Source organism: Crinia signifera, chromosome 3 (genome assembly GCF_055691185.1).
Source record: "Crinia signifera chromosome 3, ASM5569118v1, whole genome shotgun sequence".
Taxonomy (NCBI): domain Eukaryota; kingdom Metazoa; phylum Chordata; class Amphibia; order Anura; family Myobatrachidae; genus Crinia; species Crinia signifera.
Genome location: NC_139219.1, coordinates 85,303,923 through 85,325,461, shown reverse-complemented (window position 1 = coordinate 85,325,461; position 21,539 = coordinate 85,303,923). Strand labels below are relative to the sequence as shown.

At 43.1% G+C, this 21,539-nt stretch overlaps 1 protein-coding gene across 8 annotated transcripts in view; it reads left to right on the top strand.

Annotated features, from left to right (window-relative positions):
• UTRN (utrophin) overlaps positions 1-21,539 on the top strand; it is a 587,017-nt gene that overhangs the window by 72,341 nt on the left and 493,137 nt on the right. For all 8 annotated transcript variants that reach the window (XM_083176136.1, XM_083176132.1, XM_083176141.1 and 5 more), the window contains 5 exons: positions 393-485; positions 8,307-8,384; positions 9,337-9,429; positions 11,985-12,157; positions 13,638-13,753. In XM_083176136.1, coding sequence (XP_083032262.1) covers positions 393-485; positions 8,307-8,384; positions 9,337-9,429; positions 11,985-12,157; positions 13,638-13,753 — 553 coding nt within the window. The remainder of the gene's footprint in view (positions 1-392; positions 486-8,306; positions 8,385-9,336; positions 9,430-11,984; positions 12,158-13,637; positions 13,754-21,539) is intronic.

Below are 21,539 nucleotides of genomic sequence, written 5' to 3'. Positions count from 1 at the left end.
CTGTATTCATGGAAACATGGAATCATTTTGATAAACTTTTGATGTTATGAAAAAGTATCTGGTGGGAAGTGAGGAAACATTTCATATTTAACCTCAGAGAGGAATGTTCTGCACGGCCTGGCTGTTTTCCCCTCTACATTTTGTGTTTTGTATGAGACTATAAAAGAAGTAGGGCTTCCTGTTAACCATTGTAAATCATCTTCTTTACAGACATTACTATGTCAACCTGTAACGCCAGCTGTTTTCAGACTACCATGAACTTCTGCTAGTGGCAGACTGGGCGCCTGAGGATAACACTGGCACAGATTGCTGATTAGAATCATCTAGTGTGTTTTATATGAAGGAGTATCCTGTACCTGTCACGTGAACCGCTTATTTTTCTTGTCCCACAGAGTGAAAAACCACCAGTGAAGGACCTGTTCATAGATCTTAAAGATGGAAGAAAACTTTTGGATTTGCTAGAGGGTCTCACTGGAACTTCTTTGGTCAGTACAAAATTGATTGATCCTGTATTCCACTTCAGCTACTTGTACCTTTTTTACACTGTGCTTTGGCTTAGCGTTTCTTCAGCCATTAAATCACTCAAGTAATATAGGCCCTTATTCTGATCGGTGCGGCCGGATCCGAATATGCGGCCAGGACCGTGCGTGCGAAACCCCGCCTTCCATACGGATCGCCAACTCCGTCCGTACGCGGTAAGAAGCTGGCCGAACGGACCGCACGTGTATTTTTCATGGAATACGCCTCATCCATCTCAGGGAACCTCCCCCGCAGACCATCGAATGCAGGACCGAGTGGTCCACCAGCTCCCGCAACCTCAGACCACACGGACATTTTTCCGTGCAAAAGCAGGGATCTGGGCGGGCAGCTGACACCCGGCGATGTCATATGTCCGCCCCCTACACGTGCGTCACGACTGCATTACCATACGTACGCCCAGCGTTTGCATGGGAATGCCCATGAAACGCGGGGTGTAAACATATGGTAATGAGCCCAAATAGCCCTTCACGCCCCTCTCCACCCCCTGTTCGGAGTGTTCACATTTCATGCGGGATTTGGCCGTACGCCCGGCTCGCACATGCGCAGAGACGCCTCTGCACATGCGCAGACACAAAACATCGACGGCACGAACGCACGCGGATATTACCGCACCAACCAGAATAAGGGCCATAGTTTGGCTAAAGTAATCTGTATATACAATACCTTTCATGAAAGGATGTTGAATCTGGGGCGCGGAACCCCAAAAAGGCCAGCATCAGCCAGTCACCCCAGGGCAGCACACAAGTGAAAAACTAAGCTATAAAAGTGTGTTAATAAGAAAGAAGCAGGAGCTAGAGGTTAAAAAGTGAAGTGCTAGGAAGTAGAATATTAGTGAAAATAAATAGTGCTAAATAAATGTTAGGGTGTGCCACCCCGAAAGCAACTCGGTTACACCAACCCAAGGGGAACCGTGCCCCAAATCCATCTTCAATTGCTAGTCTTGGGTTCCCCTTGGGTTGGTGTAACCGAGTTGCTTTCGGGGTGGCACACCCTAACATTTATTTAGCACTATTTATTTTCACTAATATTCTACTTCCTAGCAATACACTTTTTAACCTCTGGCTCCTGCTTCTTTCTTATTAACACACTTTTATAGCTTAGTTTATAACCTCCTATTATCGATTGATTTTGATTAATAATATGGAGTGTGCATCTGCACCACATGTTTTTCTTTGCAGAACTACAAGTCCCAGCATGATAGCACCTCATGTAAATCGGGTGTGCATTCTAAGATCCCCCCCCCCCCCCATAATGAAAGGATGTTGTCCAGAATTCATAATTCAAACTGTTATCCTGGGTTAGCCAAAAACAGGCTCATATTGTGACTTTAGCACAGTGTTATTACGGGGCCATCCTATTGTATCCCATTTTTGCCATGTGGTAAACTACCCGTTATCGGCCAATAACTCCTGTGATCCCAGATAAGTTTACGACCAATGTGTTATCAATGCTAAAATAGGTCTCCTGTGGATGATCAGGGGCGTTGGGGCTAATAGGCTATCCCTCTGTCGGAGTGAGTTGTATAGTACAGGCGGCACCTGGCTGCCCAGTTGGCTTGGCTAACCAATCAAATACCACCTTTACCTGACAGCATAACACAGGTCACTTTTTTACTAGTAGTTTCAGGATTTAGGACCAAGCGGAGAACCCCATATCTGAATCCAGCATGGAAATGGGGGTAGGGGATGCTGTAGTAAAAGTGAATTCACAAGTTGCTCAGCCCCTTTAAGTGCATCTCTTCATGAAGTGTTGCACACAATTTAGTTTTGCGGTTATATGGCATACATTACCGCAGTATAATATATTCCGTCAATGTGCATTTGATATGCAAATGATAATGGTAAGATGCTTTATAATCAGCATGATGCAATTCCCTACAATTTTCTACATGACAGTAAAGCACTTTTTACGTCTAGAGGGAAATGTTATGTTCCATCAACAAGAATGGCATAATGAATGTTAGATAAAATACAAAGTGCAGTATTGCTTACATAGTAAATTCTTGTAAGAACACGACTGCTCATTGTTATAGCTTCAGAGTTGCTGTAATAGTTTTCACAGAACGTGTATTATTTCATTCTCGACGGCTAATTCACATGACAGACTGCTGTAGTGACAGCCATCAGAATGACAAGATGTTTACAGTACACTACAGTGTACGGAGTCTAGTAATACTGCATGGAAGCACTTCCCATAAGTTACAGCTGCTCTTTTGATATTTCTCTGCTCTTTTTAAAACCCAGAATATTTGCGAGTTAATCACAATTGCAGTGTTACATTTATCTTCCTGCCCCAAAATAAAAAGATCACAAAACAATGACAAAATATGAGCACCTTTACTTTATTGGGGTGTATTCAATGCGACTGGCAAGGGGATTTTTATGACGAGGATGGCTAGTTTCTGGGAGGATCGACAAAAACAAACCATCCTCGCCGTTTAACCCCCTCACCGGCCGCTCACCCTATTCAACGTTCTGGGGGAATCCTCGCTGTCAGAGAACGGCGAGGATTCCCCCAAATAGTGAGGTTCTTGGCTAATGCTGGGAGCCCACTGCATTTAGCCGTGCGCCATTTTAGCGGCTGCACACACCATTTCCACCTCACTGTAATAACCCAGCAAGGTGGAAATGGCGGGTGCAGGGGGGTCAGTTGAATACTGACTCGTGAGCTGTGACAGCGAGCAATCAGCACTGCTCCCCATCACAGCTCACTAAAGAGCATTGAATATACCCCATTGCCTTTTACATTCTTTTCTTTAGTGTACACAATGACACAATGTTTTGGGTGTGTTTATCATTTCTTCTACCACCGCAATTTATCACAATTTTTTTATGATGGGCATAGTAGCTGGCAGTGCTTTGCTGGCCTCTACAGGTCCCACTGAGCACGTTGCCAGGTCACACATCTGCCCCACCTGCAGTGCAACAAGGTTTTGTCCATTTGCAAAAAGAATGTGTTTTGTGATCAGGTCTGAATAACCCCCCCATAGATTGTAAGCTCCACTGATGCAGGGACTGATATGAATACCAAAATATGCAATTTTAACATCATCCCCTCCGCTGAGCCCCAACCGCAGGCTGACAGGACAGGTACCCCCCCTCCCCTCAGCAGCCGCAGGGACCCCCCTCCTCCCGCAGCAGCTGGGCACATCTTCCCCAGCGCTGCACGCTGTGGACCCGCTGCGGGAAGACCTGGGTAGAGGACCCGTGTAAATGGACACGGATATACCCCATTTACACCGCCGATGATCCGGGTCTGACCCGCAGCTGACCCGGATTTTTCTGCGGTGTAAAAGGGGTAATACTTACAGTATGCCCCCCGGCGTCCACTGCATCCCCAGGTGTACATGGCAGACCCACGGTGGCCTTCAGGATCTTCTCCAGCGGTTCCAGGGGTGCATTGCGCTAGTTTGCAGGCGCCAGTGACATCACCGGCGCACCCGCGCAATGCACTCCTAGGACTGCTGAAGAAAATCCTGAAGGCCGCCGTGGGCATCGGGGACTTGGTAAGTATGAATAAAGGGGCGGGGGATTACAAAAACAAAAATCCGAAATATTCTAGAAAAAAAACACGGTTTGAGGAATTTTTCGGATAAGACATTTCTGGATACGGGAGACTCGACCTGTACTAATATTCACCTTTCTTGTTAAAGTTTTGAAAGTTTTCTACCATTGCAAAACTGAAATAAAGTTTATTTAGAGTCTCTAGCCTGTTAGGGTTGTAGCGGTTCATTGTCAGGTATAGTATACTTGAGTTGGAAAGTGAGCGAGAATGCTCTTGAAAGCTTATTATAACAGTACTCATGACAGGTCAAATCAAAACCATATCAGAATATTTAAATATTATATTGGCAAAATATAAAAAAATAGCACAGAGCCCATTTTTGTTCCCCTGATGAATGACACTAGCCAACAGAGAAAGGCTTTAACAACTATGGCAAGTACACTAAAACATACCCTCAGCATCTCTGCTTTCTCAGGACAGTCTTGTGACCTGAAAGGGGGTCAGAGTTTGTCAGTCTGAGAACATAACTGTTAAGTATCAGTTTCCTGGTTAGATAGGGGTTATGTCATTTTCCAAGGGATTTATTTATATGTCCCAAGCATAAGCCTGCGGCTTTGCTCGTTGTAAATGTCAGAAGACCAACTTTCAGTGTGTCTAGCGTCTTGTTATTTTCTTTATTGCTCCACTCCCTGTTGTCACATCAACATTATACATACCTCAGTTTCTTTCTAGGTCACATACCCCTTTCACACTGCACCTCAAGCCAGGGTTGTTGCTGGGTCGACTTGGGTCAAGGTGCAGTGTGAAAGCACCAAACCCTATATGCCATGTTGACCAACCCAGAAATTCGACCCCGGATATAAGAAGGTTAAACCGGTGTCGCCCTATGTATAATGGGCGACCTTGATCTAATGTGAAAGTGCCGGACCCAGGTAAGGTTCCGACTCGGCAAATGCAACGTGAAAGTGGTATGACATTACCATTATGTCGAAATGAACAGTCTACAATTTTTTTTTTTTTTTATCTCTATAAATTATAAACAGTACAAAGGGGTATATTTCTAAAAAACCTTGCTTTGTATAGACACAATATTTACAGTTATATTATTGTATATGTATAAATTTACTTTGAACTGATTTGAATGAAACCAACGCAAGGTGGCTTGATTGGGTCCAGATTAGGTTTGCGGCCACTTAAACCCCCAGTACCGATCTCATGGGCCCAAAAAGTGGTCCTGTCAATACACAAAGTGGGTCAGGGAAGCAAAATGCAAGCCCGAGCAACACAGAGGAGGGGAATACAGGCAACAGGAAGCCACTGACTGACAGTTATATAGTAGGAAGAGCAGGGTCTCCAGCAGCACAGACTATATCAGGAGATGCGTGATGTGTCAGTGAGTACAGGGCTGCATTTGACAGGGACAGTGACATGATGTGAAGAGGGGAAGTGGGACAGGGAAGCAAGATATGGCAAAGTTGCATTACATAGAGGGGGTAGAGGACATGGGCTTTAAGAAAAAAAAATGTGGTCAGATTCGGGGGCCGACCACAGTGTATGCCCGGCACACTATGGGCATGGGGAGCATGTTCAAAGCCTTCCGCTGGATGAATTTGGATGAGAACTTCAGTGGGGCACCCACTCCGCCATCACTATAGACACAAGAGCCCACTATCTTCTCCTATGAAATGCACTTGGCCATAAGTGTGAGAGCTGTGTAGCGAGCCTAATTTGTTAATCACCTATATAAAATATAGGTAATTGTAGTCATTTTTCTATAAATGTGTTTCTGAGCCGTACTATTATATGCCCAATTCCACCAATGAAACATAAGTTTGAAGTGTTCTAGATTGGCCAATAAAGGCCAAATCATGCTTTTTTTTCAATGTGTGTTTGGGACATCTCTTGTACACACAAGGTTAACAGTACGAATCCAAGATGTCTTTTTGTTATAAGAAGCGCATTTTTTGTCTTGGCATAAATAAATAAGTTAGATTTAATCTCACACTTCCCTTATCATACCTGCACACACCAAATGATTTAAAAGACATTTCCTGATCCTACCTCTAAAGTTTATTCTTACTAAAGTGATTTCTTCAGTATGATGAGGATCTTGCTGATTGCATCAAAATATTTGGCTCAGTATTTTGCATTGTATTCTGAGCATATGAAAGTGCTTCAGATGTAGATAAAATGTCCCTAAAGGGTTTGTGTGACAGAAATTGGAAATCCGTGAGGATGTATGCTATGTGGCAGTGTACAGCTGTAAGGAGCAGTTTGGAACCCACCCTTCTGGTTCATGCCTCTGAAGGTCATTTGTGAAGTGCACTGCAGCAGCTGTGACCCTCCACCTTTTTGCAGGAGTGTTGACAGTAATTAGATCGACGGTCAATTGGTCGACCACTATTGGTCGACAGTCAATAGGTTGACAAGCTTCCGTCAGTGGGTTAACAGGCTTCAGCTCGACATTGACAAAAGGTCAACTCAAGCAAAAGGATGTCATAAAAAAGATTGATGCAGAAAAAGGTTGAGCTCTGCCGACATGGACACCGTATAAGTGTGCGGCGTCCCCTCGCAAGGCTCACTACACTCTCCATGCTTCGGGCGCGGTGCCTCACTGCGCTTGGCAAACTATTATAATCTAACTCTATGCCCACTTGAAGAGTAAGGTAAGAACAAGTCCGTTAGACACGACACCTTTCCATTACAATCCCACACACTATAATCAGTGAACACTGTCATAAACAGAAGTGACTAGAACGCCCCTATGCAGTGGTGGAGCTAGGTGCCCCGGTTCCCAGAGCAAGGGCAGGTTTCGCACCCCCTCTGATTTTTAGTGGGTGGGGCTATGGTGCTATGAAAATGGGGCGTGGTCTAATAGAAAGGAGGCGTGGCATCACAAAAGGGGGTGTGGTATTGCACATTATACCACACACACCGTAATGCCTATTGCACATTTTAGCAAACTTCATAATACCAATTACACATAAAGCTACATGCCGTAATGCCATTTACACATAAGGCCACACCTGTGGCCAATTACATACTATATAACACACTGTAATGCCCATTACATATTTAACACCTAAGTGCCACTTACCTACTCATTGCTCATTGTTAGGGACTTCATGCTTGATGCCAGGGGCTTCATGCTCGATGCCAAGGGGCTTTGTGCTCAATGCCAAGGGGGACTGAAATTGCTCGTTGTCAAAGGGACAGCCGGGCAGAGAGCGGTGAGAGTGTTGTGCTGCCCGGCTGTAGTCAAAGCAGGTCTGTCCACTGCTGTTTTCAAGTCTCCCGCTGGACTGCAATCCAATAGGAGCTCGCAGTCCAGCAGCCACCAGTGCCACTCCTGATTGGCTGCTGGATCACAAGTGCCTATTGGTTCATGGTCCAGCAGGAGACTTGAAAATTGCAGTGGACAGACCTGCTTTGTGTTTTGACTCCAGCGCTGCCGGGTCGTGGCTCACACAGCTGATATTGTGAGCCATGGGCAGGAGTCAAGACACAGGAGCGGGTGGGCAAGCAAGCAGGCGAGTGGGCATGCTGGGCAGGCGGGGGAGCGGGTGTGCTTGTCAGGCGGGGGAGCGGCAGGCAGAGTTTGCGGTGCACGGCTCCGGTGAACTTTTGGCACTCGGAGCTCGTGCTCCGCCCTTGCTACTCCCTTGCCCCTATGCCAGGCAGTCAATCTGAAACTTGTACACATGTTTTCCACTTGGCATAAGCCTCCCAGGACTTATTTATCTATCAGCCAATCACAATTGTCCACAAAGGTGAAACACTTGTTATTGGGAGGCTGGTGAAGTTAAATTTAAAGTACCTTTACTATAATCTTGTCGCTTCAGTCTATCATATTACCTGGTTGAGGGGCCAGATTCTCTAAGCTTCAAAAGTAATAAAATGTAGAGTAATAAACAACCAACCAATCAGCTTCTTCCTGACATTTTTCAAACACAGTCTGTCACATGGCAGGTAGGAGCTGATTGGCTGGTTGTTTATCACTCTACATTTTATCACTTTGAAGCTTAGTGAATCTGGCCTAGAGTCTTTTTTATAAGAAAAAAAAATAAATCCTATTTGGAATACTATGAATCAAGAATATAATTTTCTTCATAAAGTAGTATATTGGATTGTGGGGAGTTTAGGCACTGACATTTTACTTTAAAATTGTGTGATTTCCTCTTTCTGCAGATTTTGGATGGGGTGGGGGGAGGCACTTTTTTATATTTTGTTCCACAATTGTCAAATTTTTTTTTTTACTTCAGCCCAAGGAACGTGGATCTACAAGAGTTCATGCTTTGCATAACGTCAACAGAGTACTCCAAATTTTGCATCAAAATAATGTAAGTTTTCCCAAGGGTTTAATATAAATAAATATATATATATTTTTATATTGTTTAGAATTACAGTGCTAGGGGATTCATGAGGATTCATAACCCCACTATTCACTATGCATGGAGTTGATTTTATATAGTGTGGCGAGCCACCAAGCCCGAAGCGTGGCGAGCAGACGCGGATTACTTTACATGTATTCCGTGCCGAGCGCAGCGAGCCCCGCAAGGGGACGCGGAATACATGTAAAGTAATCCGCGGCCCCTCGCGGGGCTCGCTAAGCTCTCCACGCTTCGGGCTATGTAAAGTCAACTATATGCGTAGTGCATAGTGGGGTTATTAACAGGTACAAAATCGCATCCGATCGCATGCGATTTATCTGCCGCTGTGAAACTAAACAAGTACCTTTAATGGAGAGGCCCCTTACACAATATAAAAGATCTCTATTACGACATCTGGTAAATGCGGCTAGGGCCACCATTGGTTGTTATTGGAGAACTGCTGTACAACGCCCAATATACCGCTGAATACAAAGAGTAGACTTCTATATGGCGATGGAAGATCTTTTCCATCACCCCACAAATGTATTCCTCCTTCCACTTGGCTCACCTTCAAATAATCTTTTGCTTACAATACTTATATGACACCGACACCTACTTCAGCATCTTAGTACCACAATGACAACTCCCCCCTCTTTATACCTTCTTTACTATAATTCTCCCTTTTACTATCTATTCTTTCTTACCTCATTTTTCTTTATTCTTACATACTCAGCTAAACTGAAATATTCGCCAATTATGATCTGTATGTATTTATGTAACTAATACCATGTCTTAATATGTTTGATTTTTCTCTTTATAATCTCTTTATTATTACTAAAAGTTCACTACTTCATAAGTTATACTGTACTGTATATCATACTGTATATCATATTTATATTAACATACATGTATACATTTTCAGGTGGAGTTGGTGAATATAGGAGGCACGGATATTGTTGATGGAAATCACAAACTTACCCTTGGCTTAATATGGAGTATCATCCTACATTGGCAGGTACATCATCCAACATTGGCAGTGTAATTGAAATGTTATATTGTATTGAAATGTAGTCACGCTACAATGTTCAATACAAAAGGTCCATTCAATTAGCGGCAGTGTGCCACCGAACATGTATATAACTGCCTATAAAGGTAGGATCAACATTGCGCACCTGACCCATTAACTCAATCTATGAAGACCAGTTTTGCTATTTTCAATTGTATTCTTTCATTTCTGGAATTCAAGGAAATATCAGATAATGGGCGGGATGTATTAAAATACATCGCCACCTGCCCGCCGCAATGCCAGCGCATATGTACTAACATATGCGGCTGGCATCGCGGTGCGGTGACGGAGACCCCCGCGATACCTGTACTCTGGTGCGGGGGGTCTCCGTCATCTCCCTGCCGCCTGGCTCTCCCCTCACGCTAGGGACAGCTAAGCAGGCTGTCCCCGGCGACTCGTCCTCCCCCCTGCAGCAGGTAGGACGTCCGGCTGCTTTACTAGGGGGAGGAAGGGCTTACCTTCCAGGTCCAGGAGGACCTGGACTAAGGTAAGCCAGAGGGCGGGGGAGAGGGAAAGAGGGAGGGTCGGCGGGTTGGCGGCAGAGGTATTGGGTGGCGAAAAGAAGCCCAAAGGCTTCTATAGGGTATCGCCACCAAAAGGTGGAGATACCCTTCACTGCGGTAACGAGGCGGCGGGGTTTTAATACATAGGAAAATGCGGTGAAACAGGGGTTTTACCGCATTTTTCCCTTAGTACATCCCGCCCAATGTCTGTAAGATGTGTCCTCATAGATATAGACTTAATACACCAAGCAGCGGGAGATGCCTGGTGTAAGCCACACCCTTAACAGTGTGTGTATTTTTTTCTGGAAAATACATTTTATTCACAATGCAATGTGACTACAAAGCACCAGGAGACTGTGCTGATTAATTTGGTATGTGAGGCTTGTATATATGCAACCATTTGGCCATTGGCATCAGGCTGTGTATAACCTGGTGGCTTGTGAGGCCAAGGAAATTGTTCCTCATGGCACAGTCCTTGGCCTGGCCACTCCTGGGATCAGGGGCATCACACCCCTGTTTCTGAAAACAATGGACGCCCCCGCTTCTGTCCATCCCCATGAATGCCTATACCTGTCAATCAGGCAGAGGCAATGTCTTTTTTGCTATGCAATCGCTGGACCTTGCGCATATGGGGTATGGGGAGCCCATGAGAGCATACCCTGCCATGTGAGAAGCAGGAGGGCAACAGGCTGTTATTTTGATTGAGAGTTTGCAGCCATTTAGGGATGGGGAAGGGGTGTAGACCACCTCCATTTAGGAATCCCTATTGTTTAGGGGAAGGGAGAGGCTAGAGCTTTTACACCTCTGCAACGGATGACTTGCACATTCCCGATGGTGAGGGAAAGATCCAATGCTGCATCCTAGAATGCAGGTTGGATCACTACTACAGTAAGGGGTGTCTACTGGAAACCTCCTGCCTATAACGGTAGGCTCAACATTGCGCACCTGACCCATTAACTCAATCAATGAAGACCAGTTTTGCTATTTTCAATTGTATTCTTTCATTTCTGGAATAAAAGGAAATATCAGATATTGGGGCAGATGTATTAAGCCTTAACACACATTACCATACAGAGCTATCAGTGCTGCTTCCAAGAATGCAACACTAATAGCCACTCCATCCACATCTAAATAAGCCTCAATGGGGCAGATGTATTAAGCTTTAACAAGAGATAAATGCAAGGGTGATAAAGAGAGATAAATGTCCAGCCAATCAGCTCCTTACTGACTTTTTTCAAACACAGCCTGTAACTTGTCAGTTAGGATGTGATTGACTGGACGTTTATCTCTCTTTATCACCCTTGCATTTATCTCTTGTTAAGGCTTAATACATCTGCCCCAATATGCCCCAGCAACCTGCAGCATAAATTTAATTTTCTCTTGTCTCAAACTTGACTTTTTAATATTTAATGGTGTACAAATGGATCTGATTGTGGTCAAAGTAGATTACTGCTTATTGCCAGATGTATTGTATGTATTTGTCTTTTCTCTTTTTCTTATAAATCAAACTTTTCTTCTGAATAATTTTGTCACTACATATTAATCAGATTTCATCATCTGTTGGTCACATTTTGGCATGTACTCTATAAATCAGGCTATTTTTAGAGGAATAATGGAGATATAATATTTCTAAATGTCATCTGACATTTCATAACAGAATCACAACCTTTTATTGTATAGTGTGCAACTTCCAAGACTTTGCACTTTAAAGGAAGCAGCGGGAAGATGTTGAATTATCTTATTATACAATCAGAATCAGAAATCACACTCGATTTCAACGCCTGATTCAAAAAGAGGTTGTGGATGAGGAACAGCAAAAAATAAAATATTTCATTGTAGGTAGATCTGATTCCTGTTAAGGTTTAAGTACCTGCCACCATATTATCAGCAGTCTGACAATAAGAACATGTCCTTATAATGTTCCAAATACATTTTAAATCTATTTTTTTTTTTACTTTATTTTAATGATTCTTTCTAACCACATTTACTGCCATTTGCCAGGTTAAAGATGTCATGAAGGCAATTATGTCTGAGTTACAGCAGACAAACAGTGACAAGATCCTTTTGAGCTGGGTCAGGCAGTCAACAAGACCATATAACCAAGTCAATGTGCTAAATTTCACTACCAGTTGGACAGATGGCCTCGCATTCAATGCTCTTCTACACCGGCACAAGTAGGTGACACTTGTTTAAAGGTTATTTTTTTTTTACTTTTCCTCTCCTTTCTCCCTGTCATTCAGTCACACTGTGGTAAATCTTACTTCATTGCCCAATTGTTGGCCACTCTACACTGCGTATCCCACTTCTTCCGATAGTGTAGCTAATATTGGTAAAAACAAAAGGATCACCCCGGCATTTTATGTATACTATTAAATGGTCAAATCAACCACCTTCCCCCTTTTGTCCTGTTGTACTTACCACACATTGGTAATATGCTTCCTATGTTTATCTAGTACAGCTCTGTTGCTTTCTCATGTATTGTTCCCTCATGGGCAATAGGCAGTATTTAAATCTGGGCACAGGCCTCATCACATATGATTTTGGGAAATAAGGGGAATTCGCTGCTCAATCTCGGCCATTTTCGTCAGGAAAACTGCTGGGATTCACATTTGCTCCTTGAGAAACCGAATTTGGATTCACATTAAAAAATTAGCAGCTATTTCCATGTAAAAGACATAGATTCGCGGATCCACATCTTTTCCGATTTGCGGAGAGCAATCGGAAAAATAAAAAACTGAATAGACGGAATGCAAATTCATCTATTCTCAGCGAAAACGGCGACTATTTCACCATTTTTGCTGCAGATCAGGTCATTGCATTACACCTTTATCTCTTGTGGTTTCTGGGCAACCTGCACAACAAGCTGAACAGTCCAATAATATTTTTTAAAACACTGTTATCTGGCCATACATCTGCAGATTGATTGTCAGATCTGGCTTGTTGGAACATAAACCTGGTAATATCTGAATGACAGTTTTTGGCAGTTTTCCAGAATTTCAAAGCAAATGGTCAACTGTCATTTGCTCTCATCCATTACCAGGTTTTTGTTTCAACCAGCCAGATTGGACAATAAATCTTTATGTGTATGTCAGCTATACAGATACATTTATATTCTGTGTTTTCATTTGCAAATGTAAACAAAAAGACGAAAACTATGTAATTCTCTATTTTATTGTAACATCTGTCTTCAATGAAACCTAAATTACTTTTGAAATCTATTAAAATGAAACAATATACACTTTACCTTAGATTAGCGATGCCTTACAATAAGCATGTTCGACACAATTCAGTTTTTTTGTTGAAACATGTGTTACCATTTTAGGCATTTGCTAAGCTTACATATAGTTAAAGTAGTTACCTGTCTATTGTAAACAGTGCCAAGGAAATGAAAGTCATATTTCCCCAGAGTTGACGATAGCAACTTTTACTATTGTAATCTATCCATACCAAAATTAGAATTGTATATAAAATACACTGTCAGGAATAGAACAGCTGTCATTAATAATAACAAAGGCCTTTTTCTTTCAGCTCCATGTCACATGGTGTAAATAACCTTAAGTACAATGAGTTCAATAACTGTTGTTTTTAACCCGGGAATCTGTTATTTCCTTGTCTGTGATTAATGGAATATGTTCTGGATCTATTTCATTTCAGACCAGATCTGTTTAATTGGGAAGACATTACTAAGCTATCCCCACTGGAAAGGCTGGATCATGCTTTCTTCATTGCAAAAAAACAATTGGGAATTGAAAAACTGCTTGACCCAGAAGGTAATGTCGCCATTTCTACATTCCAACGGAGCACTCCGGAACAGTTTTGCAAAGCGTCGGAAACTTTTCCTGTTGTTTTGATAACCAAGCTGGGTTTCCCAGCGCAGCGTCTTCGCTTTTATACTGCATTAGCCCAAACCCCACACTTTTTCTTCAGGAGTGTGTTCTATAGGAATATACTCTAGTGGAGGACCTCTGGGAAATCTGCCTTGTGCTGGTAATGCTGTAGAATACAGCTGCATTAGCTTTATCGAGAGTGTGACAGAGATAGAAAAGAATGTCAGAGGAGAAACTAAACTAGCAGGCACTGAAGATTGTCATTACTACATGCTGTGTTCCAATAGCCATAGCAGTGAGAGATAAGGAGCAGTGCTGACTTTTGGAGGGTGCCACCTTATTGCATACATATTGTCATGGGAAAGCAGGCTATAAATGTACCAGTAGCATCACTGGGGGCCCTTTATATTTATGAAGCATGAACAGCATTCATCGGGCACTGGGTTGTTAGTGAACTAAATGATTGAATTTATCAGGCTCTGTATAGTAATTGACCTGGATAATTGATACTGGCCCCTTTGGGGCCAGAGTCTAGTGACCTATTATTCACCCCAGGACCCAGCAGAAGGATTTTGGGTCACAACCCCTTATGGAATTTTACCATGAGGCTGCTGACAAGGTACTAGACAAGACAAAATGATCATCTTTTATACCACACAAAGGGCCAGATGCACTAAGCTTCAAAGTGATACAATGGAGAGTGACAAACAGCCAGCCAATCAGCTCCTACCTGCCATGTCACAGACTGTGTTTGAAAAATGTCAGACAGGAGCTGATTGGTTGGTTGTTTATCACTCTCCATTTTATCATTTTTGAAGCTTAGTACTTGGCCCAAAGACTTATCTGTACTTAAAATCATAAACTGGATGAAAATAATGGGATGCGGTCACTATGTCTACAAGCATTAGGTGGACAGTCATTAGGGCGACCACTATAGATTGACATGAATTAGGTTGACATGGTCATTAGGTCGACATAAGTATTAGACAATCATGGAAAAGCTCGACATGAGTTTTTGATTTTTTTTTTAAGTGGTTTTTTTTCATACTTTACTATCCAAGTGGGCATAGAGTGAGAATATAACATGAAACACGAAAAACTGATGTACACCTTTTTCATGTTGACCTTTACCGTGTCGACCTAATTCTTGTGCCAACCTAATGACTATGTCGACCAAATGTATTTCGCTCGAATTAACGTGTTGACGTAGTGTTTGTCAACCCTATGACCCATACCCGAAAATAATAGAATAATACTTTATATGACTGTAGTGTGTGGTGTTATTGATTAGTAATTAGCATTTATAGATTGGATACATTATACTGCCGCTGTCCTAATGACCAATCAAATTGCTTTAATCTAGTTCTTTAATACTGTGGTTTTACGATACTAGGCTGGACAAGCCGAAAACCTAAAACATATCCTATTCAATTCCAAACAGTTAGAGGCAGTCCGCTGTTGTATGGTGGCAGATACAGGCCAGGGTCAAAGGAGGTAGATAAATAGGTAAAACCAGGTGCAGAGTTCAAAATCCCAGAAGCCAACAGGTGATTGTTTTCTCTCTTACGCTTATGATACCCTATTGTACAGGCAAGGATCGCATGAGGCTGAGGGGATAAACTAATCATGGGTCCCTATGATTGGCCATTGGGAGAACACAGGTGCTAACACAAAATAATTATACTTTGTGTAACTACGCAGCAAAAATCTATTATGGCTTCCATATATTATTGCTGCTAATTGACTGTGCAGCCACTGTATATGGGCAACATGCTTAAATAAGGCCAGCACTATAGTATGTTGTGCAAATTAGGTATTGAATAGTTTCAACTTTATTGCATTATAAACACCAGTCTGTGCAGAGGGCTTCATATTGCTTTCCTAGAGACCATAATAGTTACAATTATTAAATAAATATTTGCCTGTCTCCATGTTCAGGACGATATTGCCGTATGTTATGTTTCAAATTAGCTAAAACATTCTAATGATTTGTCTTTTCCCGTTTGCTCACATTGCCCTCTGCTGGAGGGCCCCTATATTCAGTATTAGCTAATATGAGCGATAAAGAGTTGCATAGAAAATTGAGATTTCTCCTTAAGGATATATAATATAATATAATATGCCCAGCGTGTATGGTGCATGATGATGGGGAAAATAGTTGGGCTGAAAAAGTTTCCCCCCTGCCCAGCCATTTTCGCTTGGGGTGGACAGCTTTCCATAGCAGGAGGTAATACCAGCGGATGAGCGGCGGCTGACACCGATGATGCGGGAGTGCGCAGCAGCACTCACCGCTGCCCTGTACAACACACTGCGCGGCTATCACATGATAGTCGCCCAGTGTGTACGGGACTTTCATTTTTCTAATTACAGACTTATTTGAGATAAAAACAGTAGAGCTTTTATATATGTGTGTTTAATCTTTCTATCTATCTATCTTTCGATCGATCGATCGATCGATAGATAGATATACTGTATGTGTGTGTGTGTGTTTTTGGAGGGGGGGGGGGCTTGACTTGCAAGCAAAAGACACATTTATGTGGCTCACTCTGTCACATGCCATTCTTTGCCAAAACACTTTGTTATTTTACATCTGCAAAGTGTCTCTTGGCTTCATCAGTAATGGACTTTTTGTGCTGGTAGTGGTCCAACCCATTATAGATGATCCTTGTTTTGCCTCACATCTTGAGCCAAGACATGCAGACTTCAAAGCAATTTATGTTTGTGAGTTCCCTCTGGAGTAACTTGAATGTTGTTTTTTTGGGGGTTCCAGTATATATCTCCTAAGATGCAATGTGAGTGCAGGATACCCCAGGAGTATGTGAGTGTGTGTGTGTATATATATATATATATATATATATATATATATATATATATATATATATATATACAAGCAAGGGGTCCGGCACTCAGGCTGATGAAATTCAGCGACTTAGGTGCGCTTCTATCTCCCAAGGAGAAATATAGTAAAGACAAGCAGAAGTCACTCTAAGAATTAGTTCAGAACTGCACAGCGGCAGTCAATGTAAAAAACGGGAAGACACTGGTATAGTGCAAAGCCAACGTTTCGGGCGGGTAGCCCTTTATCAAGACATAATAAGTGTACAAACATTACTCACATTTATAGTAGAAAAACTGTCAAATCACTCTGTGCACACCACCACCGTGCTGGCCCCCGGCGGGGAACTGATGACATTATCGGCGCTGCTGCACCGACAGGTTCTGACTCACCGGGGGCGTGTGTCCATCACCGTGTACCTAGTAACCATGGTGACAATGTAAATAAAAGCATGAAGAAAATAAGCCACCATAACGTGTGCTAAGTAACCATGGTGACAATGTAAATAAAGGCATGAGAACAATAAACCACCATAACGTGTACACCTCGGGTGAGGGGGGTTACAAATAAAGGGAGACCACAAGGCGGCTCTGAGCGGGGAGCTGCAGTGTGTATATACTGCGGGCAGGTCCCCGTATCGGGACAGTGTATACAATAGGGCGTGTTCTCATCCAGATACCCTGTTCAGCACCAGGGATACACGCACTGCGTTCTCCCATTCAGGCACCATGGATGCAGCGATCAGCTAGCATTGATCCATCCCTCACACGGCAGTCCGCACATTCAGCCTCGGGACGGACACCGTTCCCGCTAGGCACGCATTATGCAGCATCCAGAACTCCACTGCGGGCCAGCACACAGGTCACTCCGTACAGCGATCTTGCGCTTCTGCCTGACACGGCTGACAGCAGCCGCTCTTTCAGCCCTATTGTATACACTGTCCCGATACGGGGACCTGCCCGCAGTATATACACACTGCAGCTCCCCGCTCAGAGCCGCCTTGTGGTCTCCCTTTATTTGTAACCCCCCTCACCCGAGGTGTACACGTTATGGTGGTTTATTGTTCTCATGCCTTTATTTACATTGTCACCATGGTTACTTAGCACACATTATGGTGGCTTATTTTCTTCATGCTTTTATTTACATTGTCACCATGGTTACTAGGTACACGGTGATGGACAAACGCCCCCGGTGAGTCAGAACCTGTCGGTGCAGCAGCGCCGATGATGTCATCAGTTCCCCGCCAGGGGCCAGCACGGTGGTGGTGTGCACAGAGTGATTTGACAGTTTTTCTACTATAAATGTGAGTAATGTTTGTACACTTATTATGTCTTGATAAAGGGCTACCCGCCCGAAACGTTGGCTTTGCACTATACCAGTGTCTTCCCGTTTTTTACATTGACTGCCGCTGTGCAGTTCTGAACTAATTCTTAGAGTGACTTCTGCTTGTCTTTACTATATATATATATATAAATACATTTCTAAAAACATAAACGGGACTGGGGTAGGATTTCTTAGGGCATAATTGAGAGTGGTAGATGAAGCCACAATTACGACTCCTCTCAGCGCTCAGAAGTAAATGCAGACCTCCATGTATTCAGAGCTGACTGCAGCACCTTTGCAGGTACTTGTTTCCTAGCACGGTGCCCATTGCATCGCATACCATAAGCCATACGATGGTATGCGATGAGATGCAATGTTATGCGATGGCAGCCGATGTTATACAATTTTAAATTGTATACCATCGCATTGTATGCCATAAACAATGGTATACGATTAAAAATTGTATAAGCACCCTAATGGGTGTTTTCAATGTTAAATGTGCCCCCTATAAGATAATTAATTGTATAAGCAATATTATGGGTGCTTACAATGTTAAAAGCACCCCCACGCCACCCCCACTATCAACGCCAACCCCAAGCATGGGAAGCACAGCGAGCCCGTGAGGGGCGGTGGTACGCGTCCTCCGACCTTTCCATACCCCCACTATCCACGTTGGCGTGGAGTTGATTTTAGATAGTGTAGCGAGCTCAGTGAGCCACCGAGCCCAAAGCATGGCGAGGGGACGCGGAATACAGGTAAAGTAATATGCGTCCCATCGCGGGGCTCGCTGCGCTCGCCACGCTTCGGGGTCGGTGGCTCGCTGCGCTCGCCACACTATATAAAATCAACTCCACGCCGACGTGGATGGTGGGGGTATGAAAAGGTCGGAGGATGCGTACCGCCGCCCCTCGCGGGCTCACTGGGCTCGCCACGCTTCGGGTTGGCGTTGATAGTGGGGATGGTGTAGGGGTACATTTATCATTGTAAGCACCTATTAGGGTGCTTATACAATTACAAATCGTATAGGGGAATATACAATTTAAAATTGCATCGCATCGCATGCGGGCATATGGCATGCGATGCAATGTCATACAACTTAATATCGTGGGCGCCGTGCTAAGAAACAAGTACCCCTTTGCAACCACACTACTGACATCTATCTATTGTCAGCAGTATGCATTTGCAGCAGCCCAATCCATGCTGTAAGAGATCTGAAGGCTGATGTATATCTGCATTAGCTCACAATTACATCTACATGACCATGACACCCCTGCAGAACACTCGTCTTATGTGTGGATTCCCCCTGCTGCCCAGTGACAAACTTTCAGCCGCAAGTGGAGATCTGAGTAAGATCTGTCCAAATCTCCTGTAATGCATGTGCATATTGTAGGACATTTGCAAGATCCGTCCATAGACGGAATTGAGTTCCATTGAATTTCTATAGAAAGATGTCTTAATATAACAAGCAAAAACATTGGCAAAACAAAATTAAGTGTTATTTCCTCCTCTGCTGCCTAATAAAGGTTATATGAGAGGGCACCTATTTTAATAGTATGTGATTTAAGTAGTGATCCTTTAATTTAATTGCAGTACAAAAAATGTAAAGGAATACTTTTTGGACTTGCAACATTGCCCATTACACACAGTGAAGCATGCTTGTAGAGACACTGATTTCATTTAAAAAAATTATATATTAAGAAAAAAAAAATACCCCAGATGCTCCTGTTTCTAGTAGAGTTACAATACTTGTCCAGATTTTAATTGGACAGTCCAATTTCATAGACCTCAACAGGACCAGAGTTTTATCCGAGGGTGATATTTTGCGGGTGGTTGATATTGCTTGGCTAAGGATGGGGCTTGGCCAGACACATACATGCCTTATATTGTGCAAACTTTGCATGTCTGAATGTTGGCAGGAATGGTTATTAGATTTCTGTTTAGAGAGGTAGAGGAGGGAATGCAAGGCCCTCATTAGGATGGGAGGCATGGCTGCTGTGTGTGTGTAACAAATATGTCTGCCACAAAATAATATCCTATTTTTTTTAATAGAGCACAGAAATCATATTATGAATTTACCTCACTTGGGGCCAGACGTACTAAGCTTCAAAAAGTGATAAATGGAGAGTGATAAACAGCCAGCCAATCAGTCCCTAACTGCCATGTTAGAGGTTGGGTTTGAAAAAGGACAAGTATGAGCTGATTGGCTGGCTGTTTACCACTCTCTACTTAATCACTTTTTGAAGCTTGACACATCTGGCCCTTGGTGTGGGACAGAGGTCAGGGAGCAGTTGGGAATCCCCCCTGCTTTTTGTCTTCATATCTGGATAACACTGCCAACACGGCAGTGTTATCCAGATATGATGACAAAAAGCAAATCTATGAATGCATTCCTCCCAACTTTCTCTATCGCTGTAGGGAAATTTGGGGAAGTGGCCTGTCAGTGGCAAAACGGGGCGTGGCCTCACAGGATTACATTATTTGTAGGCCACGCCCCCATTTTGATGCTAAGCGGGTGACAGGGAGGACTTCAAATTGCCCCCGCCCGCCGCGGGACACTGCCAGCCCTGGGTGGGACGTGGGAACGTCCCCAAAAAAGGGACGTTCCCGTGGAAAGCGGGACTGTTGGGAGGTATGTGAATGCACAACTTTTCTAAGTTTTTGGATCTCCCTACACAAGTTTTCCCTTGCTGTATAGTCCTTATTTACCGTTGTAACCTTTCTTTTCATATCAGCTATGTGTATGCGTATACTTGTTGTAATGATGCATATCGCACAAGAAATGTCATTATGATTTATTGTTTTTCAGAAACCGTAACTGCATAAATGTTTGCAAAATACATTACTTTGCCTCCTATCAAACATATCCATTTCTTATTGCATTTTATTGCATCTTTAGGGATATGAGACATGCGGGTGACATTAAACCTTTTCTATGAAATCTTTATTTAGTTCTCTAAACGTCCAGATGTATCAGATGTGTGTAAGGAGCTAACTGATACTCCTAAAATAACTGACTTTGTATTTCCTATCTTTTCAAAATATTATTGATAATAGAATGATATTTCTTGGCTTACATTTTCCATGTGGTAAAAGCGACCTCTACGTTTATATTGCTCTGCGTTTCTTTTATCGCAATTGTTTCCTCATATGGTAATGTCTTCTGAATGATTTGGCAGGGTGTTCTAGCCTGTGCCAATGTGAGGGCTCTGCTATCTTGGGTCCTGCTTTGACTTCTGGAAAAGCTTTTATAATTTGCAGCACAGTGTTATGGTTTCCAGAGACGTCTTCATCTCTGCAAAAGAGGAGAGGGGCATCGCTTAGGAACAGGATAGTTTGAAAGGTAGACAAGCCTTTTACAAGGTCTGAGATTACAGGTCTTTTTTACAGTTGAATGATACTGAAAATAATGCAACACGGACGGTGTCATGGTTAGATTACTGTCTCACAGCGCTGAGGTCATGGGTTCAATTCCCACCACGGCCCTAACTGTGCGGAGTTTGTATATTTTCCCTGTGCTTGCATGAGTTTACTCCGGGTACTTCGGTTTCCTCCCACAATCCAAAAATATAC